Source organism: Pteropus alecto, unplaced genomic scaffold (assembly GCF_000325575.1).
Source record: "Pteropus alecto unplaced genomic scaffold, ASM32557v1 scaffold146, whole genome shotgun sequence".
Classification (NCBI taxonomy): Eukaryota; Metazoa; Chordata; class Mammalia; order Chiroptera; family Pteropodidae; genus Pteropus; species Pteropus alecto.
Window position 1 is genome coordinate 23,150,985 of NW_006442107.1, and position 16,877 is coordinate 23,167,861.

Genomic DNA, 16,877 nt, shown 5'->3' on the forward strand with positions numbered 1-16,877 from the left:
CACTTCCAGGAAGAGACAGACACCCAGAAAAAGTCAAAGAAAAGACATTTAAAATGCATATAAATGAAAATAGAATAAGATAGGTACATTTAAGATAGTGGATTTACATCCAGAAGTCAGATGTCCTAGGTTATTCCCAAGAAGAGAGAGTAACACATGAAAGGGAAAAAAATGAAGGCAGGAAGTAAGGAATAAAATAAAATCTCCCAATGGTATGCTTATTTTAAAATGCACTTTTGTTTGTACAAATATAAAGTCAGTGAGAAAAATGCAAGAGAGAAAGGTATATGGAAACCAACTGAGTCATGCAACTCAGATCATTCATTAAATTTACACAGTCGTGACAGAAAGTACAATCTTTTCTTGCACACGCACACATTCATATTATTTTATTTTTTTATGATGGTAAAAAATACATAACATAAAAATTACCGCCTTAGCCATTTTTCATTTTACACTACAATACTGTTAACTACATGCACATTGTTGTACAACAGATCCCTAGAACTTTATCATCTTGCAAAACTGAAACTCTACACCTATTAAGCAACAATTCCCATTTCTTCCCCCTCCCCCAGTCCCCAGCCCTTGGCAACCACTATTGTATTTTCTGTTTCTATGAATTTGAGTGCTTTAAATAACTCTTAGAAGTGGAATCATGCAGTATTTGTGTTTTCGTGACTGGCTGATTTCACTTAGCTAATGTCCTCAAGTTTCATTCATGTTCTAGCATGTGACAGATTTCCTTCCTTTCTAAGGAAGAATAATGGTCCAATGTATGTACATGCCTCATTTTCTTTATCTGTTCATTTGTCGATGGACATTTCAGCTGCTTTTACCTCTTGGCTATTATGAATAGTGCTGTAATGAATGTGAGTGTACAAATATCTCTTCAAAATCCTGTTTTCAATTCTTTTGAATATATGCCCAGAAATGGGATTGCTGGATCATATGGTAAGTCTATTTTCTTATTTTTTGAAGAACCTCAAAATTGTTTTCCACAGCAACTGCACTGTTTTATAGTCCCACCAACAGTGTACACATGTTCCAATTTGTCCACATCCTTGCTAACCCTTGTTATTTTCTGTTTTTTGTTTGTTTGTTTTTTTAGTAGGATCCTAATGAATGTGAGGTGGTATCTCATGGCTTTGATTTGCATTTCTCTAATGCTTTAGTGATGTTAAGCATCTTTTCCCATAAAAGCCTGCACTTTTAACCTTCAGATTCTGTTGCCTCCTTTGAAGTGTTTTCGCATCTCTTTAATACTATAGTAATGGTGCCTAACCTCTCAGGACTATCATGAGGATTAAAGAAAATTAATGCTATAATGTATACAAAGTATCCAGCACAGTGCCTAGCATGTATTAGACATTCAAAAAATGATTATTATTAAAATATAAATATAATACTTACATTTTAACAGCTCAAGGTATAATTTACATATGACAATATTCCCTCGTTTTAAATGTACGACTTTTAGTAAATTTACAGAAGCATGCAACCATTATCACAATGTAATTTTACAACATTTTCATCCCTCACAAAAGAATACCCGTGGCCATTTGTAGTTATCACCCATTCCCACCCCCAGCCCCAGGCAACCACTAAGCTACATTCTGTCTCTATGAACTTGTCCATGCTAGACAATTTATATAAATGCCAACTTAATCTCAACAGTATACAGAAATTTGGTTTCCATTTGCTTCCTTTCCTCCCCTGCTCCTTTGTGCTATTCTATACAAATTACATCTTTATGCATGTATGTCCACCAACACAGATTCATAACTATTGCCTTACGCAGTTGTCTTTTAAATCAGACAGAAGAAAAAAGAGTCATGATCAAAAGATATAGTTCTAATGTCTTTTCTATTTACCTATATAGTTTTACCTTTGCCAGTGCTCTGCTTCTTATGTGGATTTAAGTTACTGTCTAGTGTCCTTTCATTTCAGTCTATAGGATTCCTTTTTAGTATTTCTTGTAAAGAGAGTTGGCTAGTGATGAATTCTTTCAGTTTTGTTTACAATAGAATACCTTCATTTCTCCTTCATTTTTGAAGGACATTTAGCCTGATATACAATTCTTTGTTGATAGTGTGTTTCTTTTTGCATTTTGAAAATGTCATACCACTGCCTTCTTGACTTCCATGGGTTCTGGTGAACAATCAGCTGTTAATCTTATTGAAGACCCCCTTGTACATGATAAAGTGCTTCTCTCAAGCTGCTTTCAATATTCTTTTTGTCTTTGTCTTTCGATATCCTTACTATGATGTTTCTGTGTATGAATTTCTTGCATTTATCCTACTTGGAGTTTGTTGAGCATGAATGTATAGATTAATTATTTTCACCAAATCTGGGAAGTTTTCTGCCATTATTTCTTCCTTTTCTCTCATCTCCTTCTGGCACTCCTATTATGCACACGTTGGTACATTTGATTATGTTCTGAATATCTTTGAGAGTCTGTTTGTTTTATTTCATTCTTTTTTTCTTCCTGTTCCCCGATAATCTTAATTGACCTTCTTAAAGTTTGCTCATTCTGCCTTCTGCCTGCTCAATCTGTTGGTGATTCCTTGTCTTAGTCAGCTCTGGCTGCCATAACAAATGATCATAGACTAGGTAGCTTAAACAACAGAAATTAATTTTCTCACAGTTCTGGAGGCTAGAAATTGTAGGTTAAGGTACCAGCCAATTCAGTTTCTGGTAAGAACTCTGTTCCTGGTTTGCAGGTGGTCACCTTCTTGCTGTGTCCTTATATGGCAGAAAGAAAGAGTGAGCTTCCTTCCTGATATCTCCTCTTATAAGGACGTACTATACGGCATACATAATCCTGTCGGATCAGGGCTCCACATGTCATTTAAGCTTAATACTTCCTTACTCCAAATATAGCCACAGTGGGAGTCATGGCTTCAACATATGAATATGGAGGACATAATTCAGTCCATAGCATCCTTTCTAGGGAATTCTTCATTTCAGTTATTGTACTTTTCAATTCCAGAATTTCTATTTGGTTCTTCTTTAAATTTTATATTTCTTTATTGATAATCTCTATTTGGTGAGACATTGTTTTCACATTTTCCTTTAGTTCTTTAGACATGGTGTTCTTTAGTTCTTTGACATATTTAAAATGTTGATTTAAAAACTTTTATAGTAAATTCAATGTCCTCAGGGACAGGTTTTATTTGTCAGTTTTTTCCCCTGTGAATGAACCATACTTTATTTCTTCGCATGTTTTATAACTTTTTCTTGTTGTTGAAAACTGGACATTTAAAATAATACACTGTGGCAACTCAGGAAACCATATTCTCACCCCTCTCCAGATTTGTTGCTATTGCTGTTTGTGTTGTTGTTTGTGTGTTTGCTTGGTGACTTTTCTGAATTCTGTAAAGCCTGAAATCATTGTCTTGTGTGGTCTAAAGGCCCTGCTTGGTTAGCTTAGTGGTCAGCTAATGACTGGACAGAATTTTCTTTAAATACCTGGAACCCAAAAGTCTCCTAGCTTTTACAAAATGGCTCTGTGTGCATGTTGGAGGACGCCTCCAACACTCATCCAGGAAGCTGACAACTCTGCTTTAGCCTTCATTTCCTGTTTTCACAGAGTTTCAAAGTCACCCAGAGGTGAGGGCTTAGGGCCTTCCTTCTCAGGTCTTTCCTGAGCATGCATACAGACTTGAATATTTGAGTCCTTCTATATTCCCAATATTGTGTTGGAGCTTTTCAATAAACACGGCCTTGGAAATGGGATCATCTAGAAAACCCCAGACAGATTTTGACAATTCTCTGGGAATGACGCTTTGTAAGGGCTCCAGTCCCATTTTGTCTCCTCTGATGGCTTCTAGGCTACTGGCTTTCATCTTGAAGGTGGGCTATTGATTTTCAAGGCTACTGTGGAGCTGGAGGGATGAGGTGGGAATAGAGAATACCAGCCACAAAACTTATTATTCTTTCCAAGATTCATCCATTTCTCTTGAATAAATGCTTTGCAGATTGTTGCAAAAATTTGATTAATTTCCAGAGTTCTGAAATAGTTGATTCTAACCAAGTAGGCCTGTTTTCCCATTGCTTTTATGGAGGAGAGAAGTTTTGGAGGTTCTTAGTGCACCATTTTGTTGGCATCACCTCTCTCATATAAATAGAATCATATAATATATATTTGGTGTCTTGCTTCTTTCACTCAGTATAATGTTTTTGAGGTTCTACCCTATTGTGGTAGGTATGAATACTTTGTTTCATTTATTGCCACATAGTATTTCATTGTATAGAATGTGAAAATATGTCTGGGAGTTCAAGGTACTTGAATAAGTATCATCTTGAGGTATTGGATATATTTAATAATACAAACAGAACACTATTTTAAAGGCATAGTTATAATCAAGTCGATGGAACACAATGTTTTATGATTTAGTGAGCTTTCCTTTATATGTCTCTATTAATCTTATTTCTTTTGGTGTTAGATATTTTTGTGGCTTTTCCATCTATTCATCCCAAGGGTTTGTTGGCTACTCATGGGGTCACAGGCACTGAGGGAGGCCTAATGATGAGAGGGAGCTAAATAAAGCACTGACAAGCTCATACACACAAGAATAATTAACTGTAAAGCAGGAAAGACAGGGCTCAGTGTCATAAAGATGGTAGAAACAAAGCCATGTGAGGATGAAACTCTGTATATTTTATATAATGTACATTTAAAGTTTTTATACATATAAATTATATTTATGTAAATATAATATTTTAAATTCATAAAGTAAGTAAAAAATCACAACTGCTTAAAAGAACAAAGTCAAGGAACAAGAAGATCTTTAGAAAACATTTTATATATGTTCTTCCTTTACCTCCACCACCTGCACTCGCCCGTGATACAGCCGGTCTGGCCGTGGGTTATTCAGCTCCTCATAGATGATGGACATGTGCTGACCCTGTTTAATGAAAACACAAATGCACGAGTGCTCTGGCTGGGATGTATTAAAGCGTATGACTGATCTAAGAACAAATTTCGGTGACTCTGCATTACATGCAGTGCCTGATTCTAAAAAATAGTTCTGAAATGAAATTACTGGTAAAAGGATTAGTCACCTGGAAGCAGAATAAAAATAGTCAATACAGTGTATTTTCACAAATAGAAAACCCCAAAATTCCCTTGACCAGAAATGGCTAAAAAGACGGAAAAATTAAAACAACAAAAAACAAAGCTTCTCATGCTTTGCCGTCAATGCATGAGATGCTGTTCCATTACTGCCTACAGGGCCTGATTGTGGTAGCAAGAAATTGCTTTAGTGGGTGGGTTAGGCAGAAAGGTTAGCAGGGCCTAGCAGTGCAGCCTGCAGAGCCAGGGAGCTTCGGAGCTGGCACACGAAGAGGGAACTAGGCCCACAGCCCTTACCCTTGGGATCCAACCTCATTCACTCTCAGCCTCCACCCCGCCTTCCCGTTTATAGTGGCTTTTGAGGGACTCCTAACTGGGTACAATGAGAACGTCAGCACCTATCATCAGTACCTCCACTGCAAACACATACATAAAAGCCCCAGCTTTTCTGTCGTAGCACCAAACCCCAAAGGGTTCCATTCATTAGAGCTGGAGTTTCAGAAAGACGAGCATTATCTGCGATCACAAATCATTTAAAACCTTAACCTAAGAAACATGCCCCATAGGCTCTTAATTACAGTGGTTTGGAACAAAGCAGCAGAATAAATGTTTCATGAGCCTAAATTTTTTTCCATGTTCAAAGGTGGGATTAAAGAGAAATTTTTATCATCACCTCTCCATGAATTCCAACAGTTTGCATAATAAACTCTTTGTAAAATATAGGTATACTAATGGCCTGAACTTGAGATAAATGCGAAAATAATGAAACTGAAATAAAGCACTGCCATGACAGTATTTTTATTGAGGAGCTATTTTTCATTAGACTATAACTCTAAAATCTTTGGTGCTTCATTTTCAAGGTGTTTTGCAAAGGCTCCTTTGGGTTTTTAAAATAATAATTCAATAAATTTGGGTGGCAGTAAAAACAAAACAACATGGCAATGCTTGAACATAAAAAAATCTGCCAGAATGCAAGGCCCACAACTGTACTGAGATGTGTGAGACTTGCTGGTCCCTATTTTACAGTGAATGACACAAGAAAACCCTTCAAGAAGTTGTCATTGCGTTGCATTAATCATAGAACACAAACCAGAAGCAGAGTCAACTTCAAGCCATGGCACTCCAATGTGTGTTCAAAGTTCTGTGCCATACATTGTAGGGGACTCGATGCAGGATGTTACATTGCTGATCTCAAGGGATGTTCTAGATTGCAGTTTTGGATTGCGTGGCTGGCACATAGTGTGTGATGTCACTCTTCTTCTCAAAAAACCAAAGTTGCTCCTCACTTTCTACATCAAGCCAAATTGCCTATATAGCATAAAACAACCTTCTTCCTACCTTTCCAGGCTTGTTTTCGATGACTTGGCACACAATGACAATCTAGGCAAGTTGGACTGGTCACCCCTTAAGCACTGCCCCTCTGCCTCAGTTCATCTCATTCTCTGCTACTGGAATAGCTCAAAACTAGCCTTTTCCATGATGCCTTCTGAGGGCCTATCAAATATGTAAGTCCTCCCTTGGACCCTAGCTCCCACACAGTGTACTGTGGTCCAAATTCTTACTCTTCAGTGGATTATAGTTATTTGCATATTTCTTTTATCTCCCCTCTTAGACTACACTCTTTTTGAGGACAAGGATTGCCCGTCCTTTATAAGCCCAGCAAAATGATCTTGTAAACAGGAAGGGCTCAAAAACACTTGTGAAACTAAATGCAAAGATAGAAACATTAAAAAAAAAAGTTTAAGGTGAACTCATGAGAAAGAAGAAAGGGTGAAATACAGTTAAGTATACTGGAAAGGGATACCATCGGGGGCAGAGGATTCTCAGGAGGTGTTACATACTCTAAACTTCTCTTTCAGTTTCTATAAAATATGGGAAATTGCTTAATCCAAACATTTTTGTTAGCCTCTTTTCAACATGTCCTAAAATTGGATCAGCACCATCTGTAACCATCACTTCTTGCTATTTGGGTCATGTTCTAATACTTACAGTGAGCTGCACATCTGGCTTCTTTTCCAGCAGAATCATGTCACCAGGTAGGCCAAAGGACTTGATTTGGTAGGTGAGGTAGCCACCATATGAGGAAACCTAAAATTGAAATAATCGGACCAATAGTACAAATATTAAAAAAGACCATGGCACCATTAACTCATATAAAAAGTACATAGGCATATAGATCTGGAAAGGTACACAATCGACCTATTAACAGGGGTCATCCTTAGACAGTAGAATTGAAGATGACATTACAACATTCTACATTACACCATTTTATATCAAATGTTTAACAAGAACATACTTGAGTTTTATAAACAAAAGATACGTCTATTAAAAAGAAAAAATAACAGTCACACAGAAACAAATAAGATCCTTTAATTCCAGATGACTACTAAACCAAAATGCTTATTTAGTCCACAGATATTCTAAGAAATCTAGGCCATTGGTTTCTTATTTAACTGAGAGAATTGGTTAATATCTGTCTGTTACAAAATGAACCTCTAAAAATAAATTTTCAAAAAAAACTTCCCCTGAGAGCAGATGGTGAATATTTCCAAAGAGATTATGCATTCTCCTGAGTACATGTCTGACTACTCCATTAGGTGTACAGACCTTCTCTCAGGGCCTCATAAGTAGCATAATGATGGTAGAGATGTGGAGGTGAATGGTAATAGTTTTTGACAGCAGCTTCACCTCTGGTCCTGACACCTCCTACCCTTAAAGTAAAAGCCAACCAAGAAAGAAGCAGTAACTAAGGAAGGAAATCAGAAGCAATGTAACCTCAGAGCAAGCAAGGACAAAATAACCCTATTGCAGAATGCAAATAACTTGCAGCAGGGGAGAAGGCGAAGCATTTCTGGCTTCCACATTGACCGAAGTTCTGCCCTAGAATCTATAACCTGACAAAGTTTCACAGACCTATGATCTGAAAATCTGGAAGTATTCCAAGACAACATCTTACATCATCTTATCGAGTACAGTCGACCCTTGAATGACACAGGGGTTAGTGGGGCCGACCCCCAACCCCAGAACACAGTTGAAAATCCATGTATAACATTTGTCTCCCCAAAACTGTAACTGGAATCCAGTCAACAGCAGGCTATTACATATGTTATATGTATTACATACTGTATTCTTACAATAAAGAGAGAAAAAAACGTTTTTAAGAAAATCATAAGGAAGAAAAAATATACTTATAGTACAGTATTTATCAATACTGTAACTTTATGACATCTGTTTACAAGATGAAAAAAATCCACATGTAAGTGGGCCCCTGCAGCTCAAACCTGTGTTGTTCAAGGGTCAGCTGAATTGCCTTTTTGATGGGCTGCGGTAGTTTTAAAAGTATGTCCACATATTTGCTACTCTTGTTTTTATGAGGTGTAGCTTAATTCTCCTCCCCTTGAGTGTGAGCTGGATTCAGTAACTGGCTTCTAATGGACAGAATATGGCAGAAGTAAGTATATGTCATTTCTGAAATTAGGTTATAAAACGACTGAGGCTTCTGTTTCTCAGTCTCTCAGTCTCTTTCTCTCCCTCTCACTCTGCCTCTATCTCAATCTCTCTTTCAGTTGCTTTAGGGGACGCCATCTGCCAGGTCATGAGGACCCTCAGGTAGCCTATGGAGAGAGAACTTCATGTGAGGAGGAGCTGCGGTCTCCAATCAACAGGCAGCAAGGAAGAGAGACCTACTGACAACCATGCAAGTGAGCTTGGAAGTGGATCCTCCAGTCCCAGATGACCACAGACAGCCCTGGCTGACATGACCTCATGAGAGACCCTGAGCCATCCGCTCCTGGATTCCTGATCCACAGGAACTGTACAAGACAGTAATTGTTTGCTGCCTGAAGCTTCAAAGTTTGGGGATAATTTGTTACACAGTAATCGATAAAACCAGTGTGTAGGCTCACCACATAGAGGTGAAGAAAAATATTATATAAGGGAGAAGTGGGTTATATGAGAAAAGAAATATTCCCTACACTGAAAGGTCAAAACCCATTGTCTTTTAACGAGAGGGCAGAGGTCATTAAAGACCTCAGGCCAACAAGGCCCTAATTTTTAGTCATTCTGAAGGTGAGAAAATGGCATTACCTGAGCTGGCCCTGTGAAATCCGCCCCTTCTCAACAGCTCTACCCTATGCCACTAGGTGCGTAGGTCACCTGATGGCATTTCTACAGGAGGCCCACACTTCTGCCCTCATGAATGAATGTAGCTGGACAGGCTCTGGAATAACAATTTATGCAGCAAAGGAAGAGCAACTAATGTGCAAGCTCCCGAAGGAGTGTCTAACCACACATGATTCTGCTAATGAAAGCCGAACTAGCCCTGAGTCCGTGCTTCTCTTAAAAAGCTCGCAAATCGCTCTTCAGCTTTTGTTTTCCTGACAAGGAGCCTTTCTTCTGCTTTAAAACAAAGAATGTTCAGCATTGGCATATAAGAGCATACATGTCCCATTTGCAACACATATCATTTAAATAGTTATTTCTTTTGGCATTAAGTAAAAATCTAGAAAACATGGTGCGTGACATCCTTTGCTGTTGAGCTAAAGCATGTGAGGTCCACGAAGTCTGTACATTTTCAGCCCCTCCCAGCAGAAGGCAGCGTCTCTTCTGCATTTGTAGTTAACCTAATTTCTTCTATTTTAGTAACCTGAACTTCCTGGTGCTTCCTTCCAAACACCATTAAACAATGCTCATGCAGTGAGGGAGGAGGCCCAGAGAGAGTGCAGAAAAACAACAAGACTTCATTACCTTGTCCCCCAGATAAGAAAGAGGTGCAACCCAGGATGCACTCTGAACTGTTGACGGCAGTTCCTGGAGGTCTGCGACCACACTGCTGCTGCCCGGGTTGAATGAGATGGGGATATCCACTCTGTCTGCTGTCTCCAGGCGCCAGCCCATCATATCCACAAACTGGAATATAAAAGCAAGAGATGGAAATGTGTGCCTGTGGCTTCTTTGGTGATGGCTCAGTTATGCAGAATAGAAAGAGCTATGGGGCAGCCACCTTGCTTCAAAGCCTTCCTTTCTGTGTCTTTTCTTGGCTTGCCCTTGGAATTCTCAGAGGGCAGAGACCATATGTATGTGGGATTTATCTTTGTATCCCCACACACATCCTGGTTCTTGACATTTAGTAAGTGTCCCATAAATGTTTGAATAATATATAAATAAGTATATGAAAAATAACTAGGAGTGTGGGTGCATTTTAGTGGTCAGCTCCTTATAGAGAAAATGTGAGGTAGACTACAGTGGCCTGCTATCATTATTTTACTCTAAATGGAGCATTGTAATTCAATATTTTATTGATCACAAAGGAAACCAAGAGTTAAAATATGCAGGGAAGAAAAAGAAGGAACTGACAAGACATAGATCAGGAATAACGCTTCTGGTTTGCCCTGGGGATATGGAGAGGAGACTTCAGAGTAGATTTACAAGTTAACTTTTTTTTTCCAATTACAAGCCTATACTCCTTTCAGGAGGCAGATAGTAAAATATATAAGATAATCTTTCATGGAATATTTGTTGGATATAAGACACTACTCACATGAAGATAGCAAACATGAGACTAAGCATGAGACTACTGGTTCATGGAATAATGAAGGCAGTAAAAGTTTTAGTTTCATGGAGTTAATTTAAAAAGTGGCCAAATAATGTGGTAAAATAGGTAAGAAAGAAAGCAAAACAGGAAGAAGATAAGCAGATAAAAAGAAACGAGGGGGGAAGAACCACAAACTCCATTTATTTAATGAGTATTTATTGAGCATCTACTATGCTCCAGATGCTGTGGTAGGCACTGGGAATGTATCAGGAGCTTACATGCTAGTGGTAGAGGAAGCCAGATAATAAACAAGTTTTAGAATTAAATGTATATATGCCAGGGAGTGATAAATGCTATTGAGTACACTGAAAGAAGGGCGAGCTCACAGAGAGTGAGCAGGGCAAGCTATTTGTTGGGAGTGGTGAAGTAAGGCCCCTTACAGCGTGAGACACTCAAGCAGAGACCTGACCAACTGTGGGACTGAGCATGAGGACAACTGGGAGAAGAACACTGCAGGCTGAGAAATGACGAGGTCAGTGCTTAACCTTTTAACAAAGTAATATACAAAAAATTCCACAACCTTTCATGTTTCATACCAATTCATTCCTTATTCAGAAGTACTAAATAAAAACAAAAAACTTTCATTCCTTGCATACCTTAGCTCTTCTTTTATGTGTACTGTGACAATTATTGTTTACTCCAGAGCAAAAGCAGCTGGTACAACCCTTGGGATTTGCTGGGTCCAAGTAGAATGAGCCTTCTCGACACACATTACACTCTGCACCTTCCACATTCTCCTATTGAAAAACGTGAAATGAGAGATCATTCCTTCTAATGATTCCCTGACTGCAATTAACTACTTGCACAAATTAAATACTGATAAAGATGTTAGAACACAGATGCTAACAAAACGTTAAGATACATAATCGTTAAGCTTTTATACTGCATTGTTTAAACTTTTATGTCACACACAAATGGAAGAGAGGATTTCCTAAATTTTATAGGATTCCCCTTGGCATCTTGAAGGTAGTGAATTGGCACCAAAAGGATCCACAATGTGGTGGGATCAGTTCATCCCAGTTACTATCATCTTAAAGCATCTGTTAGTACTTGGGAGATCTCCAACCACCTGGCCGAACCACTTGGAGCAACAATTACTAATCTGGGGTCAACAGGCCAGGAAGGGGCTTCTAGGGAACGTTTGAACCTCTTGAAATTGTAGACAAAAGTTTGTGTTGATTTTTCTGGAGAGGGTCTGTACCTGTCATCAGAGTCTTAAGAAGGTCTGTGGCCTCCCCAAAGGATGAGAGAGGTGAGAGGGGTCTTCCCTTCTATCTATTTCTATCAAATAAGAATGAATATAAAATGCGACACACATTGTGGAAATCTATTGTGGGTCAGTCTCATTTCCCACATGGTTTTATACGTTGGCTCAACATGAAGAGCTTCTACACTGATCAGTGGCTGAAGTCCCTGGTACTGCACATTCTGTCTCACCTTGCAGAGGCAAGCTCCAGTCTCAGGATCGCAGACGGCTGGCTTAGTCCCACCTCTGTCGCAGTGGCAGGGAATGCACTCAGGGAAGTGGTAAAACCCAGAAGCACATTGGTCACACCGTCGTCCTGTGATTCTGGGCTTGCATCTATGTCCAAAGCAAAGGAATAAAAGTTCTCGTCAACTTTCTAAGTCCACCTGCACTGCAGCAGAGTGTTTACTGTATGAAACCTGTTAAATACGCACAGTGCCTGCTCATGAGGTGCTTATTATAGTTCAAGGCAGAATGGAGGGAAGCAGATAAAAGGCACCTACACAAAGCAGGTCAAGGTGACTATCATCTTGATGATCAAAGGGGTCAAAAGGTACAAACTTCTAGTTATAAAATAAGTCATGGGGATCTAATGTACAGCATATAATTGATAATATAATTGATAATACTATATTGCATGTTAGCAAAAAGTAAATCTTAAAAATTCTATCACAAGAAAAAATGCTTTTAACTACGTGTGGTGATGGATGTTAACTAGACTTATTATGGTGACCATTTCACAATATATACGAGTATTGAATCATCACATTGTACAACTGAAACTACTATGCTATATGTCAGTTATATCTCAATCGGGAAAAAAGATGAACATCATAGACGGTGCCCTCTGAGGGTCAGGCTTGGTGCAAGGCTCTGGGGGAGCAGGGATGGACATGGCCCCCAAGCCTACGTAGTGAGGCGGAAATGTGAACAACTGCTGACGTGGGCCTGGGCTCTGAGGAAGGCCCTGGGAAGAGCCCTGAGCCATCACCAGGTACATGCACCTAAAGCACAAGCGTAGATGAAAAAAACACCAAAGGCTGATGAAGTGAGAAGAGCAGTGGGCAGTGAGCAGAACTGAGAAGCCCAACATCACAGGGATGAGGAAAGGAAGAGGAAGTGGGTGCCATCCTTCAGTAGTCAGGTACTGAACTCTACAGCTGAAGTCCCTGTTTGTGGGTCTAAAGAAAGCAGTAAGAAGTGTGCTTTTTGATGGCATATAGAGAGTGCAATCTGATATGAAATATTTCATTAACGTGCTACCCAAATTAAGTTATCACCTATCTCTTAATATCTATTAAAATATCTTAACTCAGTGACCATGCCAGAAAAGAAAATATAACTTTATATCCCAGTAAATTGACTTTGGAAAATATCTGCTTATAACCAGATAAAAGATTTTGTACTTGATTAAGAACATAAACTCGCAGCCAGGCAGCCTAGGTTTGAATTCCAACTCTACTTACTGGATGTGGAAACTCGGGCGAGTTAATCTCTTTACAACTGAGTTTCCTCATTTGAAAAAATGGAGATCACAGTACCTAGTTCATCGCACTGTTGTGAGAATTAAATAAAATATGTAAAAACCTTAGAACGATGCTGTGCATACATAAGTATTTGCTATTGTTATCCTTTGTATGGCATTGGCTAAAGGAAGCAGATAGTGCTCTTTCTCCCGCTCATCACTCCTAAAAAAAGTCAGTCTTACCTACAAGGCCTACTGATAGATCAAATGTCATTTCACTTCTACCTAGCCCCATCTCCATCATTTTCCTCCCTACCTGATACCTGCAGAGATTGCTTTCATGAGGAAGAATATATTCTCCAGAGATCTTCTATGCAGGTGGAAAGTGTAAATGTTCTGCTTAGAGTGATTACTCTGGCGCAGTGGACTGTAAACTTTGAAAGGGGGTCAGGGACCCTTCTGGGAAGCTGGATAAACCATAGGCTATCTTCTCAGAGAAGGACTTATCACCCATTCACAGATTACATTCTCTCTCTCTCCCTCTCCCTCTCCCTCTCCCTCTCCCTCTCCCTTCCTCCCCCTCTCTCTCAGCCTCCCTCCCTCCCCCTCTCTCTTTCTCTCTAAGTTTGGTAAACTTTCGTTGTGTTTTATAATAGAGTCTTGTAAATTTCACGCTCAGAGGGTTCCTGGGCCTAAGTTAATAACACCTGTTCTCTTCTTGTGACTCTCAGACTAAATGCAAGCAGACAGTCTGGCAAAAAAAAAAAGACTGTTGCTTGGTGATTCTTATTTCTGGAGGGAGCAGTGAGCATGCAGCACAGTCTAGAGTGGGGAGGCAAGGGAGCACAGACAACCTGCCCCACAGGGAGTGGTCAGGAAAAGGGAGCTTCGATCAGAACAGGACCTTCGGCGATGACCTGACTTCGACTCGGTAGATTCTACTCCCCTCACCTGGCAGTGAGGAAAAGGATGCTGTGCATGGACAGGGCTGTTGTCACAAAGTGTTGGCTGGGAAGTTTGGTGCCCTGAGGTCATGGACGTTTCTTTTAGCAAACATTCAGGGCTTCAGGCCCAAGAGTTCATTGAGTGAATGCTAGTGCCAAACAGCGACTACACACTGAACGCCATTGGTGGACAAGGCTGCAAGGGACTTGGACTTGGGTCGCGAAGGTGAGACAGGGCAGACAGGAGCCTATTTTTTATACTTTCACTTCATAAAATATAAAGGAACAGGAGTATTTTTTCAAGGAAGGTGACTGTGGAAGCTGCTTGTTGAGACAAAGAGAAATGAAAGCAAAATTATTACTTGTCTGCCTATTTATTTTAGAACTTGTGTGAGATGATGTGGTGGCAAGGAAGGGTGGGCTGAGAGTGTGACCACGTCGCTAAGATAAAGCTCTGAGCCTCATTCCACACATAAGTAGCAGCTGAGAGCATATGAGTGGATGAGAAAAAGCAAAACGCTGAGCAGAGTGAAAAGAGCAGAAGTCTGTGAGCCGAACCCTGCGAAATCTAGTTAGGACTGATAGGCAAGGGTTAACCAAAACAGAGAATATAATGTCTGGATTCCTGAGGAATGCAATGCTTATGAATCCTGTGTAAAAACAAGCAATCAAAAGAGTTTTGGGTGGTGCCATGACAACAGAGAATTAAAAAGAAACTTCCTCTTCAATGTCTGGCTGAAGATCTTTTAAAAAACACCTAAAGTCACACTGACCTTGGCACACTTCTCCAGGGAGACACTCTACTACCCAAGGAGCTGCTCTCACTGCAAAAGCAAGAGGTTCTAGTAGATGCTGCCTGGAGGTGCAGAACAGCAGCACCGGGAAGCAGGTCACAGGAAGCCATCTCCACAGCGATGTGCCCACAGCCAAATGTTATACAACATCTGTGTGTGTGGGTGCTCGCTGTGTCTCATACACAGCCAGACAACCAGGTGTTAGGGTGACCTATCCTTTGCTCATTAGATACTGTGGGTCCTTTAATATTACACCCACACCAGACTCCAGTTTTAATCTAGAATCCAAAGTCTACCTTGTTCATTTGTTTATTCATTCAATAATTGAGTACCTTCTACATATAACATTCCTGCGTAGGGGACATGACAGGGAAGGAACAGAATAGAATAGATGAATCTTAACTTTGGTGCATTTTCACTGAGGACACTGGACACGGAGATGCAGAAAGTTAAGTACTCATGGGAGAGATGGACAGCTAAGCATCAAACTTGTTTTACGCAACGAGATGATGAGGATATCTCCGTGGACTTGTAGAAGGCTTCATCCTTTATCTAAATTTGCACTTTTCATACATAATCCCTGAAGGATAAATACAATTTGGGGGTAACAGAAGAGGGGGAAGGAGAACTTATGTAACTGGAGAATTGAACATATGCAAAAGTGTTTAGAGGAAGTGAGAAAAACGAAGCCAGAGAAGAAAGCTGAAGAAAGGCTTACGTTAGGGTAAGTGAGGGGCCAGATTACCCTGGAAAGCTGGTGTCTGTCCTACCATACAGTGGGGATTTGAGGGAGGTGCTTGTGCAAAAAGTGACATGATGGAGGTGGTGCTGTGCACAGCCACTTGCCCCCGCAGCAGCCTGCACACAACGTGGCACCTGCCACACCACATTGTCATTATTGGTCAGTATGCGTTCCCCTATCAGGCTGGGGCCTGGGACAAGTCTTATTAGTAGGCATGTGTGCTTTCTTCACAAGGCACAGTACTTGAACTGGAGTAGGTACTAGATACAATTTGAGCAATAAAACATATTGATATCTGATGACAAAATTTAAGGCAAAAAAATAATTCACAAGAAACTGAGAGAAATGTTTCATCATGATTTAAAAAGACACATACCAAGAAAATAAAATCATAAACATATACGCATTTATCGGTATTGTGCTTTCTTCACAAGGCACAGTACCTGAACTGGAGTAGGTACTAGATACAATTTGAGCAATAAAATATATTGGTATCTGATGACAAAATTTAAGGCAAAAAAATAATTCACAAGAAACTGAGAGAAATGTTTCATCATGATTTAAAAAGACACATACCAAGAAAATAAAATCGTAAACATATACGCATTTATCGGTATTGTCTCATATTTTGTAGACTAATAGTTCTATGTATTCATGACAAAATCATGGGGAAAATAGATTTTTATAGCCCAGTATAATTCTGTATTTAGCATATCCCTCTTCAACTAATGGGGAAAGAATGAGAGAGAGAGAGAGAGAGAGAGAAAGGAAAAAGGGAGAGAAGAAGGGAGGGAGGGAGGAAGAGAGAGAAAGAAAGAGGGAGGGAGGGAAGGGGTGGTGGCGGGGAGAAAGGAGGGAGGGAGAAAGAAAATACAAACCAGGAAAAGGCAGATCAATTAGGTGACCATCAATATTATTCAAACACGAAGTAGTAAAAAGACTTAGCTGGGTGGCAGCAGGTAGCAAAGAACCTTGGAAAGGAAGGGGGATAATATACACCTTGCCAGAAGTTGACA

General features: G+C 39.8%; 1 protein-coding gene across 5 annotated transcripts in view; it reads right to left on the minus strand.

Annotated features, from left to right (window-relative positions):
- The window catches only part of LAMA3 (laminin subunit alpha 3), a 108,350-nt gene that overhangs the window by 64,339 nt on the left and 27,134 nt on the right, over positions 1 to 16,877 (minus strand). For all 5 annotated transcript variants that reach the window (XM_015595717.2, XM_015595718.2, XM_025038691.1 and 2 more), the window contains 5 exons: positions 12,108 to 12,252; positions 11,267 to 11,407; positions 9,824 to 9,985; positions 7,067 to 7,165; positions 4,822 to 4,910 (listed from right to left, as the gene is read on the minus strand). In XM_015595717.2, coding sequence (XP_015451203.1) covers positions 4,822 to 4,910; positions 7,067 to 7,165; positions 9,824 to 9,985; positions 11,267 to 11,407; positions 12,108 to 12,252 — 636 coding nt within the window. The remainder of the gene's footprint in view (positions 1 to 4,821; positions 4,911 to 7,066; positions 7,166 to 9,823; positions 9,986 to 11,266; positions 11,408 to 12,107; positions 12,253 to 16,877) is intronic.